This window comes from Caloenas nicobarica, chromosome Z, assembly GCF_036013445.1.
Source record: "Caloenas nicobarica isolate bCalNic1 chromosome Z, bCalNic1.hap1, whole genome shotgun sequence".
Taxonomy (NCBI): Eukaryota; Metazoa; Chordata; class Aves; order Columbiformes; family Columbidae; genus Caloenas; species Caloenas nicobarica.
This window is the reverse complement of record NC_088284.1, coordinates 51,236,518-51,263,525: the sequence shown is the minus strand read 5'-3', so window position 1 is coordinate 51,263,525 and position 27,008 is coordinate 51,236,518. Positions and strand designations below refer to the sequence as shown.

Here is a 27,008-nt window from a genome sequence, read left to right as displayed (position 1 = left end):
CAATAACTTAAGAGCAGATGTCAAAGACATAATGAATCTGCTATTTCTTGGCTATTTCCTTGAATCACATCTATGTATTGAAAGAACAGACTGACAAAAATGAGGCTATATCAAGTCGTATGTGTGCACTAAAATATTCTGAAATGTTAGCTTTATTCTTCTTCTGAGGGTGCCTATTAGCAGTTGCTTAGTACAGAGTCTTTTTAGTTTTCACAGTCCATTACAGCTGCAAAAGCAAGGAGAAGGAGGAGAAGGACCAGTGCATGCATACCACACTGGACAGTGCAGAAAGGGAGAGGAGAATTCACTAACAACTTCTTTAGGAAATTTGAGCCTGACTTCTCCACTGTATGCAAATCATAACCACCATAACAGAGAACAAAAGTGCATCTAACTAAATTATTTTAAGGTAGATTCAAATAAATGAAAGGAGATCCTTTTTCTCTCTCAAAATGCTTAGCCTGTGCAGTTCTTTGATGTGATGCTGTAGGCTTACCTGGGTTCGGAAAGACATTGGAATATTTAATAAAAATCCATTGAGAGCTATTAAATTTAAGAATATCACTGTCTCAATAAGTCCCTGAGGCAGAAACTGTTAGAAAACAGTAGATTACTTTAGGAAAGCATTGCTACAGGGTGACCTGAGTTATACTCTGGTCTATGCTTCCATCCTTGGGCACCATGAGAAACAAGATGACAGTTTAAGTGAACTTTTAAACTCACTCATTCCAAAGGTATTCTGTCTGACATTGTAGAAAAGGTCAGTTTATACTATTTATCTCTTAAACTGAAATGTCAGAATATTTAAAATAATTTTATGAAAATAATCATGTTTCATTACCTTATTAAATTGATAACTTTTTATAGTCAGAATTGCAATTCTAAATACAGTGGTTCACATGTTTTTTGGAAGTTTTAGCCTTTTTTTCCAGCTTTTGCTTTCCTTTCTACATTGTATTTGTAACACATACTTCAAACTACAGTATGTGTGAGAAAAAATCAATTTGCAATACTGGTTGATTTAGTAAAATAAGTTTATTTGCTGATCAGTTGAAACTAACATTTGTTGCTCCTTTTTTCTCTCTCTTTTTTTTTTTTTGTTTTTAATTATTATGATCCTCCAAGCCTTGGCATTGTAGCTTAGATTCAGAAATTTTAAGTTGAATCAGGAGTTTAATCTTGCGAACCTTATTTTTGAAATGGGATAATGCAGACATGGAACAGCATGAAATCTTACTCTAAAATGCTTAAAATCTCAAATGGGTAAAATAATGGGTTCAAGATACTCTGCTCTATCACTTATTGTCTCATCCAACAAACAGGACGGGGCTAAATGTAAAGCAGCCAGTCATCACATTACAATGGTGAAATAGTGGTATTTTTAACCATAAGTGGGAAACTGTCAGAACAAATTACATCTCTTCCTTTTTATCAATCTACAATTCATGTGAGAAAGATTTTTTCACAGTACATTTACCAGATTTAACAGGAATTTAAGTCCTAATCTAAACATTTCAAAAAAGGTTTTATGCTGATTTATCATAATTTTCATCAAGCCATAAAATAATAGCTTTGAGTTGGGGCTCATTCCTTATGTTTACATACTGTTTATCACATTTGCAGCACTACTGAAACAAAGACATTAAAATAATGAATTCTGAGATGAAAAAAATGGTATTTTGAAAATTTTGAGTTGTGAGTCTAGAGGAGCATTAGTAATCTCAGAACATCTCTTCCTCTTTGATTCATTCGTTTTGGAGACAGAAAATCCCTAAAGTCTTTAGCACTTCAAACTTCCTTAAGTTCTGTGTCCTTTGCTTGTTTCACTGCATTTACATAACAAAATTAATAAATGTAATAAAGGAAAGGTAATTTTCACACCTTATAATCAAGGTCCAAATAATTGAATTCTCCTTTTGCATGAAAATGATGAGTGTGTTTATCCACTGTAAAGTTTACTTGATTGTTAAAGTGCTCAATGAGAACAGAATGCCAGTGTTGATCATCCAAAAGGCTGCCCAGTGTAATATTAATTTGGGCATTAGAAGGATGAGTTTTAGTATCACCTTGAAAGAAGAAAAATAAAAACTATTAATTCCATGGGAAAATATAATTATCCAAATAAAAACTGCTAGTTTATCATACTGCATACAATAAAATCCACTTAACAGATTAAAAAAAAAAAGTTTTAGTCTCTAATAATACCTCGTAACTATGTTAGACTTTATGAGACTATAGCTGTTACCTAAATTAATGAGAAGACACAGCTTCCCTTTAATTAATTCCAGGGTGATGTGGTCTCCATTTTGTCCTTCTCTGTGGAGGAGAATTCCATCACTTTGCATTGTCTTAAACTTCAGAGAAATCACATCTTTCTGTGCACTCATGTGTTTTTGATTAAATGTGTAAATTAGATAACTTTTCCCATCAAAGCCAACCACCTCGGACCCTAGAAGTAAAGAAATGAAAGATAATGTATAGTGCTATGTCTACAAGAAACAGTTGCATGTTACTTCAATATGATATGAAGTCCCACCACTAACGTCTATAGATTCACCTGTGCCAAGTAAAATATAGCTTATTTCTGCTATTCATATTCTTCCCCAAATATTAAGACTGTCCTGTTTTAATTATGATGTTATCACTAGAAAATAAAGCAAGGTGAGTAGAAGAGATCTGGCTTCTATTCCAATCTAGTACTAATCTCACATGCTGAAAGGTCTTTCTTGCCTTTGAGCCATTAAGTACTTCAACCATGTCTGTTCTTGCTATATTCTTAGGGTAAGAATCTCTATTAATTCATCTGCAATTAATTATAGTTAACAATATAAAGAAGAGAAAAATCATATCCATTACATTTACCTGTTTTTCAGGGCCTTCATGCAGACATTAGATTTAAGCCACTACTAAAATCAATCTGAATATATGTACAGTAGTTCAAAACAATACCATGGATATTATTCTAGGAAATAAAACCTGCCAACTGTGAGTAGGGCGTTGTTCTCTTTTCTCTCTCTTTTTTTTTTTGCCCTGGCATCATAAATATATTACTAGTTTAATTAAGCTGCATTACAGTTTTAGTACTGGAATACAGGACTTTGATCATCGGTTTTCTAGTATGGGCATCACAGAATCTCGGAATTGTTGAGGCTGCCATGCACATCTGCAGATCATCCTGTCCAACTTCCTCAGTCAAGCTAGAGTCAGGTCCAGCAGGTTTCTCAGGGCTATGTCCAATCATGTTTTGAGTATTTCCAGGGTTAAGGCTACACGTCTCTGAGCAACTCATGCCAGTTTTCAGCCATCCTCACAGGAAAAAAATGTATTTCAGTTCATGCCCATTGCCTCTTGTTCTGTCACTGGACACCACTGAAAAGATTCTGGCTCTGTCTTCTTTACACCCTTCCATCAAGTATTAATACACATCAGTAAAATTCCCTGTGAGCCCCAGTCCCAACCCTCAGCCTTTCCTGATATGGCAGACACTCTAGTCCCTTAATTTTGTGGCCTTTTGTTGTATTCACTCCTGTATGTCCATGTCTTTCTTGTAGTAGGGATCCCAGAACTGGACTGAGAAATTCAGATGTATCTCATTATCATGGATCAGTAGAAAGAAAGGATATAACCTTCCTCAGCCTGCTGGCAATACTCTTCCCAAAAATAGCCCAGTATGCTGTTGTCCTTCTGTGTTGCAACTGCATGTTGTCAGTTTATGGTCAATCTGATGTCTACAAGAACCCTCATGTCTTTTTCTTCAAAGTCACAGTCATCCCACCCCCTCTCCGGTTTGTACTGGTAAATCCTTGGTGGGATTATTCTGCCACATGTGCAAGATTTATACTTCCTTTTGTTGAACAGCATGACATTCCTGTCAGCTCATTTCTCCAGCATGTCTGGGTCCCTCTAAATGACATCAAAACTGTCTGGTGAGTCAGTCAGTCCTCTAAATTTTTATTGGCTGTAGACTTGCTTAACATACACTCTGCCTTATCATCCAGGTCATTAATGAAGATGTTAAACAGCATTGAAAGCAGTATCAACCCATGGGTTACACCACAAGAGAACAGACTCAGCTTGACTTCGTGCCACTGGCCACGACTCCCTCAGTCAGGTAGTTCAGTCTTTTTTCAGTCCACTTCATTATACACTTAAATAGTCTGTGCTTACAGGTTTTCTGCAAGGATGTTATGGGAGAAAGCATAGAAATTCTTGCTAAATTCAAGATAAATAACACCAAACACTCCCTTTCACTCACCAAGCCATTTATATTACTGTAGAAAGTATTAGTTTGGTCAGGCATGATTTCCCCTTCATAAAACCAGGTTGACTATTGCAAATAATCTTCTCATCCTTCCTGTGTTTGGAAATGGTTTCTAGGATTATTTTCCCCTTCATCTTCCCAGGGGTTGAAATGAGGCTGATTAGTTTGCAGTTCCTTCTTGCATTTGTTGATTGTAAGAGTGATTTTTTTTTGTCCAGTCTTTAGGAATGCCTTCCAGTTGCTACTACCTTTCAAATGTGTCCTCAAAATTACCATGGCTAATCCCCTTAGCATTCTCATCCCAATAGGCCCATGGAATTATACGTGTCCAACTTGTTCAAATGTTATATAGCCTGACCTTTCTCCACTTAAGGTGTCCCTTGTTCTAGTCTTTCTTGTGGGTCTGAGATTCCTGAATGCAAATCCTATCAGCAAAGATCAGGGAGAAGAGGGCATTGAGTATCTTGGACATAGCCATGTCTTTTGCCCTTAGGTTCCCTGTGCCGCTGAGCAGTGAGCCTGTGTTTTTCCTAGTCTCCCTTTTGCTCCTGATATACTTGCGGAAGCCTTTCTTTTCATCATTCATGATGTTTAGCAGTTTCAAATCCAGGTGGTTGGGTTTCCCTAACCATATCCCTGCATGCTCCGATAACGTTTCTGTATTCTTCCTGGGTCATCTGACTTTGCTTCCATTTCTTGTATGCTTTATTTTTATTCCTAAGCTCAGGTAGGAGCTCCTTGTTTGTCTGTGCAGACCATCTGCTACTTTTGCTTGATTTCCTGTTTGTTGACCTTTCTTGAGCTTGGATGAAATAATTCTTGAAAGTCAACCCATTCTAGTGGATCCCAACTTCCATTTCACTCTTACAGTCAGTTCCCTGAGCATGAAAAAGCCTCCTTTTCTGATGGCCAGGGCTATGTTTCTGCTATTTGTCTTGTTCCCTTCTCTCAGGATCCTGAACATCACAGTCTCATGGTTGTTGCAGTCAAGGCTGCACCAACTTTCATGTTTACCATCAGTTCTTCCTTGTTTGTAAGTATGGGGGCCAATATTATGTCTTCTTTTCAGATTCTTCATCACCTGTGTTGGGAATTTATCATCAAAGAGTTCCAAAAAACTCCTGGATTGTTTATGCCCAGCTATGTTGTCCCACCGGCAGACACTAGGAAGATTAAAGCCCACAATAAGGACCAAATCCTGTGAAACTAAGCCTTCTTTCATTTGTCTGAAGAAGTCCTTATCCATTTCTCCCATATCAGGCAGCCTTTAGCAGACATCCACCACAACACCTTTGGTCTGTCCTCTTATCCTGATCTACAGACTCTGAGCTGTCCCATCATCTGTCCCTAGGCAGAGCTTCATGCATCCCTCCTGCTTGCTCATGTTAATGTTGACTATCATTCCTCATTGTCCTGGATGGTCCTTTCTAAACAGTCTCTAACCATCCATTGCACTGCTGCAGTCATGTGAGCTATTCCACCACGTGTCTGTGGTCATGGTGAGATCAAGTATTTCAAATGCATGAAGACATCAATTTCTTCTGTGTGTTTCACACATCATATGTGTTAGCACACAGGCACTTCAGAAAGGCATCCACTTGTTGTGATTTCTCAGAAAAAAAAGAAAAGGACTGTCCCTGTCATGTTGTCCTCACAGTGGCACTTCCTTATTTGTGTGATGGCACTTGATATGGTCAAGTGCTTGAACTTCAGTCCTGGTTTGTTGTTTCCATGGTCTCTCTTGTCCATGCTGCCCTGAAGTCTTTCTCAAACCATTTTGGGCCACCATCTACCTTGCACATCATTCCTAGTTTTGAGCTCTCCTCACCAGGTTTGCCAGCCTGTTGGAAAAGATACTTTTAACCTACATGATCAGATGGGACTCACCTCAAGAGACATCTTCATAACACAGAATCATACAATAGTTGAGGTTGGAATGGACTTTTTAAAGATCATTTAATTACAATATCCCTGCCATGGTCAGGGATATCTTTCACTGGATCAGATTGCTCAAAGAGTCCATACAACTTGACCTTGAACATTTCCAATGAGAGGTCATCCACAACTTCTCAGGGAGACCTGATGATTCTGAGGGTTTCTTCCAACTGAAATGACACTATGATTCTGTGATTCTATGTCACCATCGTCATCATTAAAAAAAAATTCCTTGTGTCCAATCTAAATATAATTTCTTTCAGTTTAAAACCATTACTGTCCTGTCACTACAGTGTCTGGAAAAAAATTCTCTCTCCATCTTTATTATAAGCCCCCTTTAATTATTGAAAGGCTACAATAAGATCCCCCCAGAGCCTTGTCTTCTCCAGGCTGAACAATTGCAGCTCTCTCAGCCTTTCTTCATAGGACAGGTATTTCAGCCCTCTGGTCACTTTTGTGGCTCTCCTCTGGACCTTCTCTAACAGGTCCATGTCTTTCCTGTGATGAGGACCCCAGAACGAGACGCAGTACTTCAGCTAATGTTTCATGAGAGTAGAGTAGAAGAATCATCTCACTTGACCTGCTTTATTCTGTACTATAACAGACAAAATAATAAACTCCTAAGTTTTACAGATGAAGTAAGAGTAATACCAAGGAATTTGTATTATGACATGGCTGTATGCTTTCTGACTTACATTCATACTTCTCATGACTGCTAAAAGTTGGGTACAGTTTACAGCTCCATGACAGTACTCCAGTAAAATCTATTTTCTTTTAATGACAGTGTTTTACCTAATTTATATAAAGGTCACATGTTTTCATTTTAATTGGGAAAAAGAAAGGAGGAGAGGGAGGGGGAGAAGGAGAGGGAAATGGAGAGGGAAAGGGAGAGGGAAAGGGAGAGGGAGAGGAGCCAACTGATTTTATCCCCATAATATAAAAGAATATCTATCAAAATCAATACAGATTGAACAAGACACACACAAAGGAACCGTTAACACTATAAAAAGCTCATAGACTATTCACAGTTCATAACAAAGGAAAAGGTAATTACCCTTGAAAGATACATTTGTGAAATACACGAAGATGTAAAGGACACTGATTAAAATATGGAGTTATTTTTCAACTGACTGGTTGACCTCTTGCAGGTCAACAGAAAATTATTATCTATTTACTAATTTTATTTAATTTCACTAAAAATATTTCTCCATATTGTCAGCATGGAAATGAACTCAGTTCAAATTAACCATAGTACTTGAAGTTACTCATTTATATTCCATTTTCAGAAGCTCTTGTCAAGTGAGTGCAGCTTTATTTTTAAATATAGTTTTTTATCTTTTTCACATGTTTGTAATGTACTTCTTACTTATGAAGAATTCATTTACCAAATGTACAATGAACAAATATGACATTCTACCTAAAAAGGAATCCTAGCTTGACTATTTTACTTCATTATGTTACTGAATTAATGTGGACAGTAAAAGAATTAATCAATATTAAATCTAAATAATGAATATGAAGTTTAACAGCTTCATTAAAAACTTAAATAATAGAACTCATACACTGTTATGTATCTATCAAACCAGCAAGCTAGATATATTCTTCTTAGATACTGATACCAGCAGGGTTTTTTGATTGGGAACATACTCTTCTTATTAGTTATGGAGACAAGAGCATAAACAATGTTTATCACAGCTCTCCAAAATTTCTTTCACTATTCTGCAGCACTAGCTCCTAAGAAGTAAAATCTACTCTGTCCAAATTTGAAAAATAAACAAAATCAAGCCTTTTCCCTACCACCATGCATGAATGAAGATTGAGAAAGGACTGCAGATATTAATCAAAATTCTTATAACATTTCACACACATTTTGTCTTCACCATCTGTGCATTACCACTAGAAATAAATTGAAAGAGTTATGAGAGGTAAAGCTTGGGTGCCCTACAACATTATCAGGATAGAAAGAATGATCCCAAATACCCAGGGTGCCACAACATTTTCCTTTTTCATATTTACCAACTACTCTCAGCTTCTAATAGTCCCTAGGCTTGAACATCAGTCTCTACGGGTTTTCTTTACTATTATAAACAAGGAAAATAAAAAAAATAAAAATAAAAAAAAATAAAAAAAGTTGATTTGCTTTCTGAACACTTTTTTTTCTTCTTCTTTTCTTTTTTCCTGTTCTTCACAATTCACAATGTATCTTTCTCAAATTAATTCAATCTAAATCATAGGTATACTGCGAGAATACCTTTGGAAGTGATGAAATGCCTCTGAGAAACTAGAAATTCTGGAAGCCTCTTCACACATCATAGATCAAGAGTTCTAGCGATCTTGAATAGAAGTTTTAGTTGCACTATCTTTCTTTGAAAAACAATTTTATTTTTGTTGATCTTTAAATTAGTTAATCGTATGTTCTATAAGGAAAAAAAAAAACTTAAAACAGTGCAAACTGTTTGGCTTTTTTTTTTTTTTTTTAGATATCCTTAGCCCTGACCAATTTTATTAAAATTTATAAACTGCTCTCTGGCCCTTCCTAGTTTTGGGGAAAGCAGACATGAAAAGGTTCACAGGGTTCAGAAAAATTAGGTAAATTACATCTTAGGTATTGCTTTAAGCAAAGTCTTTTGGGGAAAATAAAATTGTTCATAATCCAACATATTTAAAATGAGCTTTTTTAAAAATCACATTCACATCAAGCCCTTAAAAATGCATTATCCCTGTTATGGAGAGAATGGGAAGTGCATTCTTTGACAGACGTAACTGTGCCATCAATTTTATGCATTCCAACCAGGAAGGGAATGCTCAAAAAACCTCAACACATTTAACAGTGTTAGAGGACTCTGGAAGATGGTTTGCAAATCGCAGTATCTATGGTGCTTGTTGTTAGGATCTACATCTCATGACATTTTAATGAACAATGTGCATTTAGTTCCCAGTTATTTTTCTCCTACAATTTCATACACTTTTCATTTTTACATTTAAAACTATCTTTCTGTATGAAAAAGCTGTTTTGTTTTGTTTTCTAGTTTTAGCCTACTGTTTTTTAGAGGATGGAATGAGAAAGATGGTGTTGTAAGGAAGGGAGAAAAGAATAAACTAGAGAGACTTCTAATTTCCTTTTTTTTACTGCCAGGGGATAGCTTAACCTGAGCTCTGTTTTATACAGCTTAGCTGTCACAATCTGACATTTCAGGAACAAGACATAGGAAATGTCTGTAGAGATTAATCAGTCTCTTTTCCATGCACTAAATAGGAAGAACTACCAAGCAAAGGCTGAATGAGATCTTTTTTGGCATCACAGAGTGTTTGTTCCATAGTCATGACAAAGCAGATTTTGTCTGTAGACAAAAAAAAAAAAAAAAAAAAAAGACTGTAGAACAGATGTAAGAACACCGAGGAATATAATAGAGGTAGCAGAGTGATGAAGGAGAAGAACTAAACACGAAGAATAGAGAGGATCTCTTATAGTGTTTCAAATAACTCCTTAACTTACTATCCTTATTTAGTCTTTCTATTCCATAAGTGCTAAGAGGCAAAAATGGAAGGATTTCTTCTAGATGCATAAAATATGATAGTCCTTGGCCTAAAAAGTTTATAGCAAAAAAGGAGGCCAGTGTAAAAAAAAAAAAAAAAAAAAGGAAACAAACCTCATAATAACCTGGTTTATCATATGAATACCTATGACCGACATTACCAAACTTCATTGAAACTGTAATTAAAGGGGAAATATTAGTTCTGAGGATAAGAGCCTAAGTTATTCAGAGCAGGTATTTGGCTGGAAAATAACAGAGCAGCAACTTGAAAGTAGTGACAACAGTTGTCCTGTAAGTATTACTACTTTACTAAGATAGTAAAGACTTTTGGATGTAGAAGACAGGCAATTTTCCAGTATCACTTTATGGAATACTGATATCAGATTTATATATTCTTGCAGTTTTAGTTTTAGTTCTGTAATTTACAACTGATAAGACTGAAGGAAGAAATTACTTCATTTGCACTTGAATACAGAACACAGTCCACATATTTGGTTATAAATGGAGAGTTGTTTACTCTTACAATATAAGATCCAGTGAGCTCTCTCTGAAGGGATGAATGAAAAATGGGAAATCTGGAAGGTGTGAATTAAAGTTAAAATAGGTATCACTAGCATTTCTACTTTTTTAAATTTTCTGGTCCCACCTGGAAAAGTACCTAGCAATTCAGAAACAGCCAGGCATAATTACTGTAACAATAACTACATGTCCTGCATGTGTCTGATAAACAGAGGAAAAGACTAGAGAGAAATCATCTTTCAAATTATAAAATGTATTTTACAACTCTAAAACTATCATCACGTGGTTTGTCTTCAACAGCAACCACTGAATTGAACTCCTAAAAGCACATGGTAATTGTAGATGTTCAAAAGAAAAAAAATGATAAACAGTCTGCAATTCATTTGGAATGGAAGCATTCACAAATAGAAAAAAGCCCAAGCATTTCAAGAACCCACAACATCATTAATGTTAAGAATATTTTAACCAGCTTAAAATTTTTCTATATTTTTAATACAATCACATTCTTTAGGTACTGCATTACAGTGGATAATGGACGAAGTAAATATTCCTTTCAAATTCAGCCTAATCTTAGAATGATTTATTTCCATAATCTACCTATAGGATTGACCCTGTACCAATTAACTAAAATACAGAAAAATACATAATCTTCCTCAAAAGTTGTTACACAGAACATATTTTAACTGTTTAACTGCTTATTCTATATACTTTTTATTTTTAATCTTTTCGTCCTTTAGACTTGTCGATTTTTTCATTGGCAGCATGGCAATAAGAATGCCAAAAAAGAGAGGCATAAGGTATCTTGCAAGGTGTAATAGATAAAATGACAGTAGTGAATATAGATAATTAAAATCTAGATTTTAAACCTGTTCAAGAGAGCTCTTCAGTGTGGAAATGTTTGAGAACAAGACACTTTGTAAGGATTTAAACAAGCTGAAGCTGATTCACTTTCAGTGAAGCTTAGAGGCAAGAAAGAAAGCATTCTCATCAAGTACCACAGAGATAAGATTTCGAATGGGAGACTCAGATGAGCTTTCAGCTGGGAATGATAAAGTCATCGTTCAGCCTCCATTTTTAACTTTTAGTAGTCCTGGTACTTAAAACAGTGGAGAGTAAGTTGAACCTTGGCAATATTTCTCTGTTACAGCAGTAGTATTAGATTGTTCCAGGAATCATAAGTCATGAAACCATTCTCCAGGCAGATGTCACTGAGGAATTCTGTGTTTTTAGCTTCTCACACCTTTCTCCTGGCATGAGCAGTCTGTTTTCTGGGATGGGGCAGTTTACCTAATTTCTGAGGTGACCCTATCTCCTGCAGCCATGTTGAAATTTCCAATATCCTTATGTCATGACCTTGGATACTAACAAATGGAAGTAGAAGCGAGATATACGGACACCATGCAGAAGACAGCAGCTGTGTAAAGCACTACTTAAGCACGGAAGTTGAAAAAAAAAATCCTACAAAAAACAACAGATAAAAGTACTTAAAATAAACAATTAAAGAGGTTGCTTAAAAAAACTCTGTTTCCCTCATGGAAAAAAAGATTTGGAGAACAAAAAATGCAGTGAACAACTTGCTAAGAGGAATATTTTTTAAAAATGTCCAGGGATTAAGAACTGTTACAGGAAGACAACAGGAAGATTTACATTATCCAGCAGATCAATACAACCGTAACACTTATGTATTTATCTTCCAGATGTTTATGTCAGTTATTAGTGATTTATTAATGACAAAAAATATTCAAAAGTACTCCTTAAAGACATAACAACTTTGAAATATCCTTCAGTTGTGTATTTGTGAGTCTGCCTCTTTGTACTCTTATTGGGTCAGATTGAAGACAGTATATATTTAAAATGATAAACATTTTCCACATTTCATCCTTCAAGTAGAAAGTATACTATGTCAAGATGCAGTATATAAGACTATTAAAAAAAAAAAAAAGTTCATAGTAAATCATTTATTGGATTATGCCCACATCATTCATTCTAACACAGAGGAAACTGGAAAATAAGCATCACATATTGTTAGATGATGAAGACATAGTGAAGTCTGCACATAAACTTATTGAATCAGTTTTTGTCAAGATTAAATATAAGCTTAGAAATATCTGCTTTCAAGTGCAATTTAGACAGCGAGAGACAGTGATGAATAGTTGTTTCATTTAGCTGATTCAGCAAAACACTTACCATATGTGCATCCATACACTTCAATGCGCATTCCAATTCTGCCATTCGGATTCCAGTCCAAAGGCACAAAACGGAGAAATCTTGCTTTAATGGAATGCTGAAGCTTATAGTATACAACACTGTCTGCATTTGTGTTTCCAGAAAAGGCCTAGAAGAAAATTAAAAATAGATAAGCCACATCCATACTGAATACAGAAATATATGGAGGTATTGCTGATCTTTTCATTTTACACTCTCATCTGGAAAACAGTCAAGTGCAGGAAGACAATGCAATTGTCAATGAATTCCACAGGAAGAATTTTTCAGTCAATCTTGATTATTCTGGATCAAGTGCTAACTCATCTATGCACTTAGTATTGACACCACACTTATTGAAAAACCTCACACCTTCTAAAATTTAAGTGAATGAAACATTTCAAAACCAAACAATCCTCTCACAAAATGTATAGAACATTCTGGTTTTTCATGAGAGTGACCTCTGTGATTTCCTCTTCCTGAAATTTTAGAGAAATTTCATTGCAAACCTGTGTTCTGAATGTGTAGTGTGCTGAATCTGAAAAGTTCTTATACTGACAGATCATGATGTTGAAAGACTATGATTTCCAACTCAAAAAACCAGATTATTATAAAATAATTTTAATTCCATGTTCTGTAGAAAAAGAAAAATCTAAATTTCAACTTTTTTTTTTCCCCCAAGTGTAAGAATATAAAGTATTATCATAGATTTTTTTGGTTTTCTGTGCTTAACTGAAGACCACTTTCCCTTTTTGTTACACAAAGAAAACATGAAGAAATATAAAGAAATGTAAAGAAGAACATAAAATATTTAAAGAGCTGTAATTATGAACCTTAGCATCGTAAAGCACAGAGAATATATTCTGACTTTGTTGATGTGAGTTTTTTTCTCATTGCCTCTTTGTGATATGTGAAGAAGAAATAATTTGTTCAACCATTTTAGATATAAATATCTGATAAATTAGAAAGAAACGGCTCTTTGAAACATTTAGAAGAGTAGAATTAAAAAGATTACACATTTTGCACATTTCTGAATATATGGACAGTAACCATAAGCCACAGATATTGCAACTTTAGAAGTCTGTAGAAACCAACCTCTTTAGGTATGCTGTTTCTCCTTCCATAAGTTTTTGAACCAGAGCTGAACTTCATTGCATTCATTATTTACCCTCCTATATGTGAATCTTTGCACCTTCCCTCTCCTGTACTGGTAAAATTTTAATAGGCCCTAATCCCTGAACATTCAGTAAGAAAAAAAAAAGGAGAGGAAGAGGAAAAGGAAAACACATAGTGAATGGGATCATTGCAACTAACCTATTAAGCTAGTAATAAAAAATGAGACTTAGTGGCTCTGATTGTCCACACCACTTTCAGCTTCTTGCTTTATTATTTCACTGTCGCAGAGGGTGAAGGTCGAAACATTCTAAAACAAACAATGGAGAACAGCTACTGTTTGGGGGGTGAGATCATTCTGACCTCTTGTCCCTTCAAATCCTTATTTGCAGTCTATAATAAATACAGTTGCCAATGAAAGTGCCAATTATTTTGTTGACTGAAGCAGAACCCAGGCCTCAGAAGTTTAAGTACTGTGAACAAATGAAGCGTTGGACTAAGATTTAATTTTTTTCTAAAATCACTATCAGAGGGCAGCCACCTCATGTAAATTAGTTGTTAAGTTTTGAGTACAGAATATATATTGCTTGATTTTTTCTGCAGGGTATATTTAAGCTATGTGTTCTTAATTTATAATTAGGTTTTTGACTTCAGTAACAACCTAAAAGTAATTCAAGCTACTCCTTAAAGCATTCAGAATGGTCAGTTTAGAAATCAATATTTAGCTGTCATTTTACAAAGCTTTTATCTGACAAGAACACATTTTAAAGTGTATCAACTGAGTTGATTATCAAATGGGTCTTTACTGTTTGATATTAAAAACTGTAAAGGTTAAAATACATAGTTTGGGATTTTTCAGTATTAACCCGTTTCACAAGAAAGAGAGAGAAGAGGCAATCAGACAGCTTTTCCTCCAGACTACAAATACTAAAGGCATAGTCGAAGCCTACAAAAGTAGTTTGTAGGCTTTTTAGAGGAGAAACATATTTAATATGACAGATACATTCCTGTCTTTACAGTAGAATTCAATTACTGTCTCATGGTCCAATCCAGCAATTGTTTAAACACAAAGTAATTATAACCATATAATGAGCTTCCTTCCTCCCAACCCTGCCTTCTTCACGCTGTTCAGATCACTTCCTTCTTGTGCCAAATCACTAGAAGGGAAAATGCCATTATTCTAGATTATGCAGAGTCCTCACAGCCTACACAGGCATCTGAGACTGTGTCTCAGATGTCAAAGACTCTGTGTTGACCCACAGTTAATATGGATGTTATACATAATGAGCATTGTTTGCATAAATATTAGTAAGGTTATAAAGCTAACCGATCCCATATAACTGCCTACTGAATCTTAGTTGATGCTTTTACAGATACTATATTATACTGCTTTTTAATAACATGAAGATATATCATCTTCCTCAAAGAATGCAGTTTTTGAAACATGGGAATACTGTAATTGCAGTTTAGCTTCAAATGGTAGCAAGAACACGCAGGAGTACAGATGTCTAAGTAGATAGCTCTTCACAGCCTATTTTACTCCACAAAGGAAAAGTACCCTGGGCTGTACTAAAGCCAGAAATGAGGGTTTACTCTAAAACTTGTTTTAAACCTCCTACTCAATTTCTAACCCTGTAGTTTCTTTACATCATGCTATTTTAACACTACTTTAAAGACAGAATTATTCAGTTCATTGTGGCAGAAGAAGTCACGCATGTACTCTGGACTGTATTAGTAGAGTTAAATCCTGTGTATATAAGGCCATCACCAAGCTCAGAATGATTCTGAAGGTAAGCTTACACCAACATAAGGTAAAAAGGTAGTTCTTAGTTTCCCTCTCCATCCTCTATCCAGAAAGCAAATGTGATTTTAAACCAGGGGTAACACCAACGTCATGTCCAAAACAACCTCAGCAAGTTAAAAAGTCCCCCATAAGTAAATCTGTATAGGAGACACGTACTGTGTATACTGAGCCATACTTTAGATCACCTAGAACAGATGACACTTACTTACGAATACAAATTTTACTGTACATTATACTATATATCTACTGTAAAACAAACTATAGGACTAAATAATATGCACGATGTTTTTATATGTATTGTGTACCTATTTTAATGAATAGCATTATATTTATTACAAATATTTCTTCATGTTAAATACAAATATTACCATGTTAAATAAGTATACTTAGATGCAAATTCTCATTCCATGTTTAGTGACAAGAAATGAAACAAGACCTCAACCTGGATAATTTTGTCAGAAGAGGAAGTTTAGCAGTGAGGTACTAGTGTACCTCAAGAAGGGTCTGAGCTTTATGGTGTGCTTTATGAATTCTACCACCAAAACAAGCAAAAGCAGTTAACAAAATCAGTGTGAAGTAACTAAGAGCTGTTCTTACAAAATACTTGTATTTGTTGCATAATGGTGGTCATGCTTTGGAGAGACTGTCAAGTCAAACTCTCAAGTCAAGTCTTTCTGCTTATGACACACACCAAAACTGCAGTTGGTATTAGTGCCAGTGGTCATCAGGAATGGAATAGATGTCCCAGCAGGCTACCAGCAATTTATTCACCTTGTAGCATCATTCAAATGAATACTGCTTCTGGATTAACCCAATGTGAGCTCTTCTGAGAACTAAGGGAGTTCAAAATAAATTATTGTCTCCCATAACTTCAAAGCTATACTCAAGTTGTCCCAGTTTTGTTAAAAACAAATTTCTCTTTAAGTGAATTTCCCTGTCAGCTAAAGTCTTCTTACTAACTGCAGTTTTCCTGAAAGTTAGATACATGTTTTGGTAGACAGCAATGGAATGCAAGGTCATTCATAATGATGCACCTCACAAGATGTGCAAGCAGGAGGTGAACTGAAAACTGACTGACTGAATATTCCATCCCATTCATGTGATACTTCATATAAAGTGGGAGATCATGAGGATCTCGTCCCTTTTCCTTATGGCCAACATTGGGAGAGGACCTTGGAGTTGTCCCTGCGAACTGAGGCCTAGTGACAGACTGAATCCAGCTCCAGTTGTCTGCAGAGTCCAGTCCAGGACTTCAGGTGCCAGCCCTACATCTGCTGGAGCAGTTGCCGGGACTTTCAAGATTGGTTTTGTATATTTTATATTATTTTCTCTATTTTTATTGGTAGCATTAGTAAAATATTTTTAATTTTTCCAACTCTCTTCTCTTGGTCCTTCTTTCCCCCCCAGTCGCCTGTCCTTAGGGGAAAAGGGGGAGAGGGAGGGACGAACCGGGGAAAGGGGGGTGAGAGGGGGTTAACGATACATCTGCCACGGATTTATTGTCACCCTGCAATCAAACCACGACAAAGTTCATACAGTAGTTTAATTATTTATGTTTAGGTAACAAAAAAGTGTCTATTCATAGTATAATTAACATAATGTCAATTAGATATTCACTGCACAATAATCCAAATATTCAGACTTTTCCTTCTTATCCCATTACCACTGTGAGAAGTTACTGTTAGCCTTTTGAAGTCGGTCCTGTAAGTCAAAAGATGTGAACTGTTTGGTTAAAGTGAAAAAATTAACACGGCAGTCCTTTACTCTGACCAGGAAACAGATGACAGCCTCCTTTACTTGATCTCCAGATTGGAATTATGGTCTGGAGAAAATGTTTGCATAAATAAAATGATCGAAGTTTGTTAGGGCTTTAGTGGTTATAATTCATGATTTATGCAAAAACTGACATATCTGTTGGCTAGAAAATATTAGCAGTAGTATCTTAGTGAGGAGCCCTGTACCATAAGTTACTCACTGTATTTTTCACCAAGACTCGTCTATGAATTGTTTGAAGATATATTTGAATTGTACTAGAATAATCTTAACTTGACAAAAATGGCAGTTGTACGTATTCGTAAATTTACTGATCATAACCTCTTTTGTAAATAAGGATGACATATATTAACGATAACACGATTAATATAGATCAGATAGAAAAAAAACCTGGCTAGAAAACAGTAATAAATTCTTGTTCCAGTCAATGTCCATTGCTTGTAACACGTTCTGCTATTTCTATAGGAGCATAGTTAATCTGAAAAGTTCTGATGCATTTACATCACCTGCAGGTTGTGCACATTGTCTGAGCAATGATATGGACAAAAGAAAAATATTGATATCAGACCAGCTAGGGCAATAATATTATTTCCAAGCAAAACAGTGGAGGCATCTTAAAATCACTGCCATGTTGCAACCATGACTAATTAGTGTCAGATATATTGATGTTATGCACAATATGTTATGTTTGCCCTTTCATTCAGAGGTTCCCTCAGTCTATCATCTTCCTTAATTACACTGGAATTTGAGCTTGTTTGCTTTTTTGTTTGCTTGTTAGATGTGGTTTTTTTTTTTCTTTTTCTTTTTTGTTTGCAGAATTCTGATTTCACAATTTAATATTATAAAGTTGAGTGATATGATTAACAAAGTACAATTTCATTTGAACACAATGCTATTTGAAAAAAAAACAAACAATAATTTTTAAAAATCCTCTGAAAGAAGAGATTTCAAAGACTACTTCATCTATAATTATATTTTTCACTTATTGTTTTTGCAGTCCATTAAGAATGTTTTAAGGAATACCATTCAACACTAAGTTTAAAATATTTCTTAGTTCATTGTGCTGTAGAATTTGGCATTAAAGTGTAATTTATTCTACTTTTAGATCAAGAGTTCAGAATTGGAACCTTATGCCTTTTCATACTGAAAATACTACTGTTTTTTCTTGTAGAAAATCATTTCACTTACCAAGAGAAATACAAACCTCTCATTTAATTATATAGACATCTCTGAGTGCTATTAAAATTATGGATGGTTAAAAAATGGACTATTGAGTGTTCCTCAGAATGTTTCAAAACACTATTTGTTTTCAAACTGAATTACTAATAATTTTAAACATTATGAACAAGAAATGTAGAAAAGGAATTTATTTAATTAAATATTACATTGTACATAGTTATCTTATACAGCTTGCCTTCATGAGAAATTGCTAAACTGTATCCTGTTCATTACAGAATACCTCAAAATAAATTATTCTCATGCATTCTCAGGAAGATAAAAGTTATCTTTTGAAGAAATAAAACTCTAGGTATCATACATAGCTATCTATTTCAAATTATCCAGTATCCAGAACATTCCTCTGAAACATTCCAGAACAAGATATCAATTCCCACCTGTAATATCTCTTACTGTTTATGGCAGCACATTAGGGGGAATTCTTTACTGCATTAAAGTAGTTCATGGACCAGTATGACTGTGACCAAATCCTTTTTGCTAACTACTGTTATTTCTTCTTTGATTTAAAACTATACCTCCTTATATTAATGTTTATATTACCTACCTCATAGCCATGTCCTGTTACATGGTCCTGTCATTTGCCTATTCAAGCTTAACATATTTGAGGTAATTTTGTTTTGTTTTGTTTTGTTTTTTTAATAATGACAAATTGTAACACCGTAGAAGTGTTAAGGATGTTTTCCAGCTTTTAAACATCCAAAAATTCCCAAAAATCACAGCATAAAAATCAACAGATAGTAAGAGATGCAAGAAATACATCATACAATTAAAATGGTAAGCAAGAAAATTGGTATGATTAGTGGGATTCCTCTACAACATATAGCAAGTATACTCATATTCTCTACAAATTTATAAAACTAACTTGTTCCTTTTGCAGTTCCCTTTTTTGAGCATTGTTGGAAATGAACTTCTTCCCAAAGATTTGCAAACTAGATCTATCTTCCACCTAAAAGTGCTAAACCACAGCTAAACACAAAAACCAAAATGAGCCAAGTTTTTAAACTTCAAACAAAATAACGCAATCAGCAAGCCATGATATACCTTCAACAAATAACTAGATTGCATTTTATGCCATATGATTTTTCATTCTACTTCTGTACTTCTGTACTTCTGTACTTCTGCTGATAATATCCTCCTAAAAATATCAATTGGGCACTTATGTAAGTAGTGAAACTATGTTTCGCTTACAATATTAACTATAAAGGAGACACATTATCTTGAAGCAGTCCGAATGAAAAGTGTTTGAAACAAACACTTTAGAAAACAGAAAGAAGTAAAGAAACAGCAACTACCAAAATTAATGAGGCTTCGATAAATATCAAAACACTTGAAAAAAAGTAGTTGTCAGTATTCCCAATTCTGAGATAGGACAATTTAGGTAAAAACAAGTGAAACGTTGAGCACACTGTAAAATAGCAGGTCAAACATCTGTATAAAGCTGTATCTCTTACCTCCTAGACTTAAATCACTGCTATTTCTTCTTTGGCAGTGGCAACATGGAAGCAGGATGACTGTTGGCCCTGTAATTTTTATTGAAGTTTATCACAAGATTCAATATAAGTAGAAGGTGAAATTCAGAAACCACTTTTTAGTCAAAAATATCTCTGTAGACTCTTTGTGCTAGGTTTTCTCTCAGCAATCTCATTTCTTTGCTCTGTAAACCAGGTTTAATAATGCAAATTATAAGGAACATATTAATATTATAATATGCACATAATTTTGAACATGTTATTCCACTGTAGTAAAATGACCCAGAAATTAAATGGACAGGCTGCATATTGTTGTTAGTGACATCCTTCTTATATAAAATTCCTTAACTGTGACTTTTCGACAGACTTTTTTCACTCCATCACTTCTACCAACAGTGATGCACCAAATCTCTAAACAGAGCTGAATGTCTAAATAGAATATACAAAAGAACCATGAGGTTGCTAGATAGAGTTTTCTAATACTTGTGGCTATAAAAGTCACTAGTTACTCTGACCAGATAAAAAAAACCCACTTACCTATTGTACACTACTGTGGTAAGAGCATAGACTCCACTGGTGGCTTTAATTCTGCCGTATTTGAAAACAGGCTGAACAGTTGGACCCAGAGGGTAATGACCAGTGGCAAAAAATTTGTGTAGAGCCCATGAACAAGTGGTGGACACCAGGAGTCAATATGGACAAAATCCTGTTTAATATCTTCATTAATAATCTGGATGATGGGACAGAGTACTCCCTCTCCATGTTTCCTGGCATCATCAAAACTTGGAGACGCATCTGATACACCATAGTGTTGTGCTGCCATCCTCAACAGTATGGAGAAAGGGACCAATAGGAATCTCATGACGTTCAGCACAGGGAAGCACAAAGTCACCAACTTAAATGTGAGCCAGCAAAGCATCATTATTGCAAAGAAGTTTATTGGTATCCTCCGCTGAATTAGAGAAAGTATTGCCGACAGGTGGTGCTAGGGGATCCTTCCCATTTATTCAGCAGTGGTGAGGCCACACCTGGAGTACTGTGTTCAGTTGTGGGCTTCCCAGTACAAGAGATAAATGGATGACATACTGGAGATAGTCCAGGAAAAGGCCAAAAAGGTGATGAAGGGGCTGGATCTACACCCATAGAATCAAAGGCTGAGAAAGCTGTTCAGCGTACAGGAGGCTCAGGGGCGCTATTATCAATGTATATAAATACTTGAAAGGAGGACAAAAAGATGGAGCCAGGCTTTTTCCAGTGGTGTCCCGTGATAGGACAAGAGACAGTGGGCACAAACTCAGACAGGAATTTCTGTTTGAACATAAGGAAAACTTTTTACTGTAAAGAAACCTAAGAGGTTGTGGAGTCACCAGTGTTGAAGATCTTCAAAAGCCATCTGGACATGTTCCTGCACAACCAGCTCTAGGTGACTCAGCTTAATCAGAGGTATCAGACCAGATAAGCTGTGATTCTGTGATATTTGGTTTCATATTGTAAAATGGAGTTTTTGTGTGGACTATTTTTGAGCCAGGTGGTGGGAGGCAAAAAAGCGGAGTTCGTAATCTAACACCAGACTAAAATTGCAGTGGAACCTCTGTGAGGCTCAAGCCTCCAGGTCCACCTCCTCCATGTTGTGGGAACTAACACTGTTAACATCTCCAATGCAATGCAACAGAGTGTACCAAAAACTTGACACACAAATGATCCCTCAGAGATATACATTCCTTTGAATAGTCTCTGAATATTAAGTTAATGCTTGCACATGTGAAGTATTCCCTTTTCAGTCTTCTATTCTCCATTCTCTTCCCTGTGCCCAAACTTTTGCTTTGCTTCTGTAAAAATGCTGGGCCTATCTTTCCTCTTCAGACTTTTTATTTCAATCTTGATCTTAAAGCTAAAAGATCTGGATTTTCTGCTGGGTGCCACTGGTGAAGGCAGTGCAGTTTTGCAGCACTTCTGTCATCTTTACCAATTTTTCTTCCTGGGAAGCAGTAAACCATGAATCACAGCTGGCTTGGAGACCGTGCCTGGTGATCATTTGTTATAACCACAAACTGTTTTTAAAGCCGTCCATCAGAGTCAGTCAGAAACAGGATATTGAGGAAAACTCTACCAATATGATTTCAGTCTGTATCTTTCCGGTATGTCTTCACATTGGCTGAGTGCTTTGTTCACTGGAATATATTATCATGTTTCTTTCTCTTTTTTGCCTTTCACTGTGTAAGTGGAATATCAACACACCTTTACAGAAGAGAACAGCTACAGAAGTAGGAAATTAAGGGAAGACGAGGCTGCATTTACCAGGTAATTTTTTAAAAGTGACAACTGACATTTGTGAATGGACCCAGGACTAGAGAGCCTTTCTGTTTTGTTGTTTGCTTTGGGTTTTTTGGTGTGATTGTTGTTGTTGTGGGTTTTTTAAATTATTATTATTTTCAAGAAACAAAGTGTGCAACAGTTTGCTTTCATATTACTATAGAAGAGGGAAATGTTAGTATCTAAAAAGTAAGCAAGCGACAAAACTTTGTGATTGCTTTTTGGTTTGTTCTTTTGTTGTTGTTGTTTGGGGTTTGTTTGTTGTTTGTTTTTTTGGTTTGTTTCTTTTGTTTTTTCAGCAGTAGAAGTTGAATAGCCTATTTATTCAATGGCATTGCAGAGGCGTGTGGGTATGGTACCCATCTAGGCTCCTGAATAGCTGTTACTAGCCAGTAGATGTATACCACCAGTTAGCCACGCTCCTTTGGAAATGTGGTTAATAAAAAGTGTCTTTTTTTTTGTGTGTGTGTTCAGCAAATCTGAACTAAAAAGGTACTTTGTTGTCTACGTGTCACAGTCTAGGGACTAATGTATGCATTGAAAATATCTTAATGTAAATCACCAGAGATAACTACTTCTTTGATTTCTTTCATTTACCTTATTTCCTGTTTCATTCATCCATAGGCAGCAATAAATTGTATGTGAAGTAACTTGTTGCCATAGGAGGGAGCCCTTGTATTAACACAATTGGACACAACATTGATGTTTGCTAATCCTCCCTTTTAAAAATATCATAATGACTATTCTTTAATAATTCCCAATACATAATTATGAAGCTACTATGCTTTATTTATCAATACTTACGCAAATGTACCTCACAAGTATTCCCTGAAAACTGAAAAACTGAATGTGTTTCACAATAGTATTACTGGAATTCTAAACAGTCATTATCCTCAACAGATTTCAAAGATTAGCTAATTCTTTGTCTGAAATGAATATACATAATGCTTTTAAAAATATGGATCTGTAGTCCATGAATTTGGATTCTTATATTCTAAATGTAACTGTGATGATCTCCAAGGGTAACAACTAGTTTTTAATGAAAGTGTTATGATGATTTTTTTTTTTAATAAATCCATTTTAAACCATCTGTAAGAAATGAACACAATGAATTTTGAATCTGGGCTACAGTGTAACTGTCCTTTGTACTTTCACATTAGTTTGAAGTTTAATCGTTACTGTCCTGGGTAAATAAATGCTTTTATTAATGGTATTTAATGTTGAGTATCAAATCAAATATATTTACACACTGAGAAGTAATAAGCTCCATAAATATTATGAAGTGTTCACAAGGAGCAGTAAACTATTTAACCTGTTTATTCCACATATTTACTTGTTACAAGTTGTAAAATTTGGGGGATTTTGTATTTCTCATTATATGAAATTGAGGCAGGAATTTGTGATTATACTCCCACAGCACATAACATAGCATAGTGCAGACACTACCAGAAAGAAATAATACAGAAAGATAATTCAGGTAATTTACAGCTAGAATAGCTATGATGCAACAGTAGTGTATATTGAAATGTCAAAACAGTACATGGAAATGATGTTTGCTCAAAGCAATATAAAAAAAACCACCTCTCTTCATATAGGAATATCACATTCCTTTGCATACAATTTCACACTTTGCTCTGAAATGAAATTAAATGACCAGAAAGAAAGGAAGGAAACCTCATTAACTTAGAAATGTCAAAGCAAATGCTTTGTAGCTTTTATGTCCTGAGGGTCATAGACAATAAAAGAGTTCAGTAAAAAAGCTTCCTACTAAATGTATTTTTGTGGCTTTTCATATAAAAAGTCTCACCGTTACTAACTTCAGAGAAATGCCTGTATACGAATTCTTCTGTAAATCACCATTATGGACTCACAGTAGTGTATAACGCACCAAGTTAACATAATGATAATCAGTTTCTTATCTTGCTACAACTTCCAAATTAGTCAAATATTTCACTCCTCTCACTAAAAGTTTCTGTGGCACATTATAACTTTTGTTTTTAAATACTACTTACCATTCTGCTTATTAAGAAAACCTTTCATAAGAAAGCAGCTTCCATGTTGTTTGCATTACTCTGTTGAAGACACTATTAAATGAAACCCCAGAGAAACCCACTGTAGAGATTAAACTTTTCAGATAGACTTTAGGCCTTGTAGACAAGGCCTAAAGATTTTTCTGTATACTAATTCTGCATTAAATTTTAGCATAAATGTTCAGCAAATGAATATTAAGTTTGCATTCAAAAGTAGTTATCAGTGACTAGGATAAACTAAATCTAATGTGTAAAATATTTCCTGTTAAGAAGATCTGGAGTACAAAATCAGAGATTCAGTTTTCCAGAAATGTCAGCATTCATGGTACCCACACTAAAAATAGTTGGGACAACAGGATAATACTCCAAATTCAAGTTTCCCGATGACACTTTCTAACTATCCCTCACCTAGTTAATCAAACTTCTAGCTGACCTCTTTTATGCTGCAGTTACAAACCTGCATTGAAATAGATTAAGACTACTCAATAGGCTTTTATAGAAACATAAGGCAAAGCCAAATCAGAGCTATACCTAACTGATACAGGTATTGAAATGATCATACAGATAAAAATAAATGTTAAAACTTATCACTTGCCTAATGTAACCAAATACAAAGGATTAAGGAGATGAAAACTATCATCTTCCCCAAAAACTATGAATTTCAATATGAAATTTTTTTCAACAGATTTTGTATTTACAACAGGTTTACTATGTCTATGCAAGGCTTTTATTTTCATCAAGTACTCTTCTATACTGTAGGCAGCAAGACTACACCACTTTGGGATGATAAACATGGCTAGATTGATATATGAGGCATTTGGTGTTCAGATTAAAAACTTGAGTCCTGGAGTCAAATGTTATGTGAGAATTCAGTGGTCCATAGGCATTCATAAGTCAAATTAGATGGACTTCTAGTTTTCATGCTTTCAGATAAAAAAAATAAAACATGCATTTTTGGCTATCTTCATTATCTTTACAGTTTCAATGAGAAGTTGCAAAACTGTCAGGTTGAAAACACTATTATTTTCTTTTTGGACAATTAAATAAATAAACAAACCAATATACAAAAACCAAAAAGCCAATTTAAGTTAGGTATCAGGAGACTATGAAAAATTTGTTCTGATTATGAATAAGGAAAGGGTACTGTGTGCAATAATACATTTCATATTCTATGTTTCTCTGATTTACTTCCTGCCATGCTTCGTCTTTTTGTTTGATCTAATAAAATCAACCTAGTGAACATGACACCCAAAAACACCTGGAGTGTAAGAGACAGAGACATCATGGAACAAAGTCATGTACCATTCACAAGTGCAGAACTTATTCATGAGGATACAAAATAAAAATAAAGTTCTGTGTTCAAAATCTGAGACAAGCAGTAAAAGTAGCCCAAAGTGGTGAGCTGTTAGCATTAATAAGAAATATATCGGCACTGAAGGTGTTAAGAGCATGACACAGTTTTGTAGTGATTCTATCTGGAGCCCAGATGGAAATGCAGAGCAGTAGAAAAGAGATCTAGAAATTTGAATTAAACAAAGCAAGGAAAGATTTTAGAAAAAAAGCAGTCTGCACCAGTGGGATGAAATGGTATAAACTTTAGTGAAAGGTCACTTGACCTCTCAGGAACAATTTTACTGTAGCCTATTTTAGCAGAACAGACTCATTTATTCAGGGAGGTGGGTGAGAAGGAAGAAGAAAGAATTTTCTAAGTTTGGGAAAAGATCTGAAAGCATCTGGAAGAGTATGATAGTTTTGTCTGGGACAGAATTTATTTTCTTCATAGAAGCTTGTATGGGAATATGTTTTGGATTTGTTTTAAAAATGGTATGACAATACAGAGGTGTTTTGGTTACCGCCGAGCAGTGCTTACACAATGTCAAGGTCTTTTTTGCTCCTCCTACTGCCCCACCAGCAAGTAAGCTGTGGGTGTAAAGAAGTTTAGAGGAGACACAGCTGGGACAGCTGACCCCAACTGACCAAAGGGTTATCCCACACCATACAACGTCATGCTCATCAATAAATAAGGGAGAAGACGAAGGATAAGGGGATATATTTGGAGTGATGACATTTGTCTTCCCAAGTAACCTTTATGTGTGATGGAGCTCTATTTTCTTGGAAATGGCTCTAAACAACTGCCTGCCAATGGGGAGTAGTGAATTAATTCCTTGGTTTGCTCTGCTTATGTGTGTAGATTTTGCTTTACCTATTAAACTGTCTTTATCTCAACCCACAAATTTACTCACTTCTACTCATCTGATTCTTCCCTGCATCCCACTGTGAGGGAGTAAGCAAGTAGCTGTGTAGTGCTTAGTTGCTGTGTGGGGTCAAAGCAGGACAAAGGGACATTCTCAATCCAGGCTTCAGTGAATACTTGAAAGTTTCATACCATCGGTTCCAATTATATTTCTTTCCAGACTTACCACTAGTATCTTAATATGTTTATCCTACATGGTGCACATAGGATAAAACACAGAACAATGCACAAACACAATTATTTGTTTATAAGAAACAGAAAATAAAAATAATTTGTGTCTTCTGTTCTTTTTAAGAAAGAAAATCCACAGCAGGAGAGACTTAACTATATTTAATAACTAGCGTACTTACAGGCATACCACTGCTCTAGTAGTCATCTGATGCCTCAGAAATGTAATGCAGAGATCCCATAATGAGGATATCTGCAAAGCCTGCAGTGTAAACATTGTAGATCACTTCGGAACATTTACTAGAGTGATCTTTTGTACCCAGGGAATGTGTCCTAAAAGCCAGAGTAGGACTTTTTAACTAGTGAATAGCATAACATCAAGTTCCTAGGTATTT

General features: G+C 35.3%; 1 protein-coding gene across 1 annotated transcript in view; it reads right to left on the bottom strand.

Annotated features, from left to right (window-relative positions):
• Positions 1-27,008, bottom strand: part of CNTNAP4 (contactin associated protein family member 4) — a 206,087-nt gene that overhangs the window by 82,363 nt on the left and 96,716 nt on the right. Inside the window, exons 4-6 of the mRNA XM_065655702.1 lie at positions 12,439-12,586; positions 2,246-2,449; positions 1,882-2,066 (exon numbers count right to left, since the gene is read on the bottom strand). Coding sequence (XP_065511774.1) covers positions 1,882-2,066; positions 2,246-2,449; positions 12,439-12,586 — 537 coding nt within the window. The remainder of the gene's footprint in view (positions 1-1,881; positions 2,067-2,245; positions 2,450-12,438; positions 12,587-27,008) is intronic.